At 52.7% G+C, this 6,601-nt stretch overlaps 1 protein-coding gene across 1 annotated transcript in view; it reads right to left on the bottom strand.

The window, feature by feature from the left end:
- GUITHDRAFT_145318 (hypothetical protein) overlaps positions 1–5,711 on the bottom strand; it is a gene marked incomplete at both ends in the record, with an annotated part of 6,381 nt that extends 670 nt beyond the window's left edge. The window contains 10 exons of the mRNA XM_005823868.1: positions 123–639; positions 859–1,172; positions 1,319–2,131; positions 2,207–2,289; positions 2,597–2,642; positions 2,690–3,338; positions 3,439–3,501; positions 4,054–4,119; positions 4,234–4,566; positions 4,770–5,711. Of these exons, the coding sequence (XP_005823925.1) occupies positions 123–639; positions 859–1,172; positions 1,319–2,131; positions 2,207–2,289; positions 2,597–2,642; positions 2,690–3,338; positions 3,439–3,501; positions 4,054–4,119; positions 4,234–4,566; positions 4,770–5,711 (3,826 nt within the window). The remainder of the gene's footprint in view (positions 1–122; positions 640–858; positions 1,173–1,318; positions 2,132–2,206; positions 2,290–2,596; positions 2,643–2,689; positions 3,339–3,438; positions 3,502–4,053; positions 4,120–4,233; positions 4,567–4,769) is intronic.
- Between the last annotated feature and the right edge of the window lie 890 nt (positions 5,712–6,601).

Raw genomic sequence — 6,601 nt, forward strand, 5'->3', positions numbered from 1 at the left:
CGATCCTCTCTGCAGCTCTGGAAGGGGTAACCATCAACAGATTTTTCCTCCTCCCCCCCCCCCCTTCCTCCTCCTCCTCCTCCTCCTTCTCCTCCTCCTCCTTCCTCCTCCTCCTACCTCACCTGCCAGCAACTTGCCCAGCTCCGTAGCTTCGAAGTCGTCCACCTCGATCTCAAACCTCCCACCTACCGTCTCCTCCCTCCTGCTCATCACGACGACCCTCTGCTCTGCGCTTGCAAGCTCTGCCTCCTCATACGAAACCTCCACCTCCTCTCCCGTGCTCTCCCTGACCAGGAGCACAGCATCTTCTAGCAGTGCCACCGCACTCTCCTTCCCCACTATGGACATCATCGTTGCCCTCCCCCCGACCCTGCTGACCAACAAGTCTCCGACCGTTCCTCCTCCATCGCCAGGTCCCTGGGACTTGTGCCCGACTCCTTGCCCCTTCAACAGCTCTCCCTCCTCTTTCACCTTCACCTCCACCTCTTCCTTCGCTTCTTCCCTCGTCGCCTCCTTTACCTCCGTTGTGGGTTGACGAGTTATCATGGACAACAGGCGCGATTTCTCCTCCTCGTTGTACTCATCTTCCTCCACCGTCATCAAAGTTTCTCCTCTCACGTTCTTCATCGCTATCCTTCCCTGCTGCAGCAATCAGTTGCCTCCTTTCTTGTGCCCCCGACACCGTCTCCTCCTCCTCTTTTTCTCCTCTCCTCCCCTGTTAACCACTCGCTGCTGCTGCTGCTTCTCTACTACCTCCTCTACCTCCTCCTCCTCCTCATACCTCCTCCTCTACCTCCTCTTCCCCTTCCTCCTTCTACCTCCTCCTCTCCTTCTTGCTCCTCCTCCCCTTATCCATACCTTGTCCCTCTCTACCTTCTTCACTTCCGCAAGTTCGAACCTCACGATCGAGGGCTTTGACTCATCGCCGCAGCTGTCAGCCAGGAAAACTTCTTTCCTCGTCAACCCCACTAGCCTCCTCCTACTCGGGAGGAAGAAGACTATCCTGTCTCCCTCCTCCCCCACCATCTCCTCCATCCACTGCTGGCATCTGCTCCATGCTGAGTTAAGCTCGCGCCGCCTGCAGTACTCCTCGTATTCCTCTGACACTTCCCGCCTGCGGAGAAAGTCGAGGAGCTCGCTAGTGCGGAGAGAGGGAGGGATTTCCAGGTCGACTGCAGAACAGTGATGAGGAGGAAGTGATGGAGGAGGAAGAGAGGAGGAGGAGGAGGAGGAGGAGGAGGAGGAGGAGGAGGAGGAGGAGGAGGAGGAGGAGAGGAGGAGGAGGAGAAGCAAGGGGGGTAGGGGGAATGTCCATTACCAGCTTCGAGCTGCAGGCTTCTGATCGAGGAGCGGAGGTTGTAGAGGAAGAGGTAAAGTCGCTGCGGCTGGAAGCGGAGGAAGGAGACGCTGAAGACGACGACGTGGAGGGAGAGAAAGTCGAAGGTCCTGCTGCGCTCGTCGATCCGAATGTCAGAGAGGAGGAGGAGGGGAAGGGAGCTTATGGCGGCCGCGTGCTCGACTTTGATGAACACGAGGGTGCTGTTGTGGAGGAGGAGAATCTGGTGATCGCCGACGAGCTGCATGTCGACTATGACAGACGTGTTGAGGAGCTGAGAGACGTTCAGGGAGGGAGAGGGATACATGCAAGTAGATGCGTTTTCGCTCGAGCATGCTTCCTGCTGCAATGACGCGACTTGTACTGCGAGCTTCACTGTGGCATGTAAGACCTTCTTGGTCAAGAGCATGGTCGACTTGTTCCAAGCCATGTTGTTGATGGTGTTGACTAGAAGCTGGCAAGTAGTGTTCTCCGAGGACTGTCTTCTGTTTGACCTGTTTCTTGTTGTGATGATGACATCTGTATGATTGCTGTCTTTGCCGACGATGTCGTTGCGGATCATGTGCACGCCCGACACTCTGGCAAGAAGGTCGAAGAAGCTCCTCAACTCGCTGACGTGGAAGTGAGAGCTGTTCACCGTGATGTTGCAACTGCAATGATCAACTGTTCTATCTTCACTCGTGCCGTCTTCTTGCAGTATGTACAATACATCTGATTTGTACACCTCTGATGTTATCGAAGACAAACTTCTGAGGTTGCAGCATCGTCGAACACTTCCCACGCAGTAGACGAGATCTACACGTGAAAGAGAAAGACAGGAGGCTGCATTGAAGGGTAAGAAACAAACATGAAGGGTGATCGTAAGATTACATTCATTGCTGACAAACGATAACCACGATGATCCTTCATGTTTTCGTTTCTCATCTTGGAGCCCGATACAGCTAAGAATGTCGCTGTTGTATCATGATAAGGAGGAGATGAAACTGGAAAGCGAGCGATGATGATGGTGACAGTGACATGAAGCAAGGGCAGGAGGGGGAGGAGGAGGGGGAGGAGGAGGGGGAGGAGGAGACAGAGGGAGGAGGAGGTAGAGGAGGAGAAAGAGGGAGGAAGAGGAGGAGGAGGTAGAGGAGGAGAAAAGAGGGAGGAAGAGGAGGAGGAGGAGTCAAGGGGGGGGAAAGGGGAGGGGAAACCAGAGAAAAGCACACATTCAAAATCAATTCACACTTGATGAGGTGAGAACAAGCAATAAAGAAAGACCTTCTAAGTTTGTTGAATTCAGCTTTCTCGCGCTCATCGCTAAAGCCTGACATCACAAATCAGAGACAGGCAACAAAGCTCAGGGTGCAAGACCTGTCGATCGAAAGAGAGATGTACGGTGAGGTACGTGTGAGGAACTGTCGTTAAATTCATCTTCCTTCCCAGTTGTTGCAAGAGGTGGCAAACTTTCCTTGTACATCTGTTGCACCCGAAGGAGCAACTTCTGCACATCGTAACTCTCGCTGATGGCAGAATGCGGCAAGTGAATATCGTGAGTGCGATGCTGCAAGTGAACACCATCACGATCGTGTGTGATTGTCATCTCCATGACAGGAAGGCAGAACAGGGCACAAGGTTCGAGGGACTGGTCGTACTTGATCAGGACAAGAGCATCTGAGACGAGGGCGATGCTCGAGCTCTCCGTCAAGATGCAATGTTGCAACGAAGAATGGGCCAAGATATCCTTGCACGCAGTGGAGGAGGAGGATGGCAGAGATGACTTGTTAACACACCCGTTAGCAACGCACTGGGCAATGTCAGCCATGATTTCTTTCTTGTCCTCCTCAATGCACGTTTCTCCTCCATCAGTCAGCGTCGAGCTCCCTACCTCTCCCATCCCCGCTGCTCTCATTGTGCTGTTTGTGCTGAGAAGCCTCAGCAGAGTTCCATGAAACGCCTTCAGCTCTTCTTCTGCTACTCCCCTCACGTTCAGTCTTGCCATGCTCCTGTTCTCAGCGAAGATCTGTGGAGACAAGACTCAGAACCGAGGTGATAGCAGAAGGCCATTCGGTTGTTATTGCACATCACAACAATGTCAAAATCCTTGACAGCACTTCTCTTACTTCAACGTCTGTCCCGTGGTCACTTCGAACACTCTCAATCGCTTCGATGGGTATGATGGTAACCTGCCGCAAAGATCAACATTTCATCTCCTCTTGCAATGATTTCTTCTTCACATCGGGGGTTTGACTCTCCAGGATGAACACGGTTGTATTCGAAATTCCCACCGCCATGCTGAAAGAATCATCTGTGGAGAGAGATCAGACACGTGAGAAGAGAAAGAGAAAACATCGCAGGCCGACATCAAACATCATGAAACAGGAGGAAAGTAATGTCAAGAATACTTGTTAGCAAGCACAAAGCAGACAATGGAAGGAGCACTGAAGAAAATGAGGGGAGCAGAGCAGATGAAAATATCGCAGGCAGGGAACACAAGGGAAAGATATTGGTAGGAACCAGATTGATCGGATCATCAGACATGGGCATACCATAATCATATTCAGGTCCATGTCACTCAGATGATAACACACACAACGACAACGATAACATCATCTTCATCTTCATCTCCATCCTCATCTCCTTCCGAAGGGTCATCATCATCATCATCATCATCATCATCATCATCATCATCATCATCATCATCATCATCATCTCCATCATCGTCTCCATCAAACAACCTCAAAAATGAGGTTATTTTGGATTGCAATCCTTCGCATCTGCGCTTGCAAGCGCTGAGTCTCCGTCTGTAGCACTCAAAGGTCAGCCCGTAAGATACTCAAGACAAACTCGCTCGCAACTTCCCACATAACTCCCACAGTCCTTCCACATGACTGAAGAATGACAAACAGCAGCAGCACCTCGATGATCTTGTCGGCATTCCTCTTCCTCTTCCGCCACAGCCCAACGATCGACTCCCCCCTTCCAGTCCCTCCTCCACCCTCCCCCCTCGCTCCCCCCTCATCCTCCTCCTTGCTCTCATGCTGGCGCTTGTTCCGCAGGAACAACTCAAGGAGGCGTCCAGCGTGCACGACGCCTTGAGTTTCAAGTTTTCTCTCATCGAAACATGTCAAGGCCGCTGGTTCCACCGTGTGTCTGCGCCGAGATTGATCAGAGGCAGTTGTCAAGGTGTTGAGAAAGTCTATGAAGGAGGAAAATATTGATTCTTCGAGGAGAGACACCGGGAGGGAGAACTGGAATGATTGCAGTCAGTGGCAAGACATGTTAGAAAGCTGCGAAGAAGAGGATCAAAGGGGAAAGGACGGAGGAGGGAGGAGGGAGGAGGGAGGAGGGAGGAGGGAGGAGGGAGGAGGGAGGAGGGAGGAGGGAGGAGGGAGGAGGGAGGAGGGAGGAGGGAGACAAGAAATAGAGTAAGAGAGGGAAGAAAAAATGCTACCTTTGAATGACCAGGAGCATCGATGACAAACAGACCATTCGTAATGTACCATGTTCTCCTCCTGTTGCCTTTGTCTGCGGTGACGGCAGGAAACGTTCTGACAGAGGAGGGACTGGCCATGAAGAAATCATCTCCCACTACAGCAAGGATGAAGCTTCTGCCAAGGAGAAATCCAGAAACGTCTCTCAAGTCGAAACAATGGCACTGCCCACCGTCACTCTCCCCGCTGGACCCCTCTCCTCTCTCCATCAACTCTCTCAATATCCTCTGCTGGGCCCGATCGCCGCTGACATCCAGCATCTGAGGTGCGTCCTCGCCACTGAGAGGCTTTGCGCCGACATCAGTCTCCTCCCCTGCCTCCTCATAGAACAAGTCCGCCGCTACGATAGAGCTCGTCTCTTGCTCCTCAAAGAAGTTCCCGCGAACCAGCAACGACAGCACCTCGCAGGATTTGAGAGCTGCCATGTTACAGCTGCAAGCAGCAGCCCCTTCCTCGAGATGGACCCATCCTTCCTCCACATCCAAGGACACGATCGAAGGCTCCGAAGAGCAGGGGTGCAGGGCATGGAAGAGCCCCAACGTGAAACCTCCCTGCATCCCTGCGCACTTGTCGTCAGGGGACGCGTCAAGGGCCGGCTGTTTGCATCGCAGCATGACGTCGGGAGCCGACTCATCAAACCTGGGCTGATCGCAAGAGCCAGAGCTTCTGACTCGCACTCGCCATCTGTTGTTGTCTCGAAGGTTCAGCTCCGAGGATAAGAAGTACCATGCACGCTGTGTCGCAACAATCTCCCTCGCAGACACAACTGAGTCGCCATCCTCCACCAGAACCACGGCCCCGTCTCCAACCACTCTCCATATCCTGCTCCCATCATCTGACCCGCATGGCTGCGATTGCCACAACAGGCAACCGAGCAAGGCGATGAGTCGGACCTTATTCATGCCGTTCAGCAAAGGAAAGTCACTGGCTCTCTGCTCTCTGTAACTCCCCATGATGAGACGAACCTCTTGAAGTACAACAAGTCATCAGAGTTCGACTCTTTCAGGTCATTATGACAGACAGTGACGATCTGTGTATGATAGAGCCCTTGCGTCGTCGTTGCATTTCTCTGGTACCTCTGATAAAAAAAGTCACGAATACAAGAGAAGGTAGTAGTGCGCTCTTTACTCAAAGTTAAGTTAAATATTTGGGTATGAGAATGAGGCGACAAGTACCGTTGTACGGTACTGTTGTAGTACCATGCTCTGACTACAGTAGTACAGAAGTATCGTACGCAGACTGAGTGACCAGACCAGGCCCGTCACGGACTCTTCACTTCCTGCACAGATAAAAGCTGAGCTTGGAGGATCAAAGAGCATCTCCATCCGACTCCATGTTGAGATCCTCCAAGCTCAGCATCTCTGACATACGTGTACTCGCCGCGATTGTCGCCTGTGCAGTCATGCTCAAGAATGAGGTCTTCTGTCGTCCTGTTGGGTAACCTGCTTGGGCTGCTGGTTCTCACCACCTCGATCTTGTACCCTACTGGAATGGTGTAGGGTAGCATGGATGGAGGCCTGGAGGTATCCACTATCCCGACATCCATGAATGGCTGCTCCCAGTCGCACCCCATGAGGTATGAACGAGCTTCTCGGATATCATTTCCTTCCTCCCCCTCTACCTTGCACATGGCTGTGCTTGATCCGATCCCCTTGCAGTCATTCAACCTCAGCCCCGCCGTTGGGTTGGAAGGCGCAACAGGAGCAATCATGCCGGGCCTTCTTCTCCCGTCGGGTCAAGATCATGCATCTCGTCTCCTGATCCTTACGACGTCAGGGCTAGAGACCCAGCA

Source organism: Guillardia theta (genome assembly GCF_000315625.1).
Source record: "Guillardia theta CCMP2712 unplaced genomic scaffold GUITHscaffold_101, whole genome shotgun sequence".
In the NCBI taxonomy this organism is placed as follows: Eukaryota; class Cryptophyceae; order Pyrenomonadales; family Geminigeraceae; genus Guillardia; species Guillardia theta.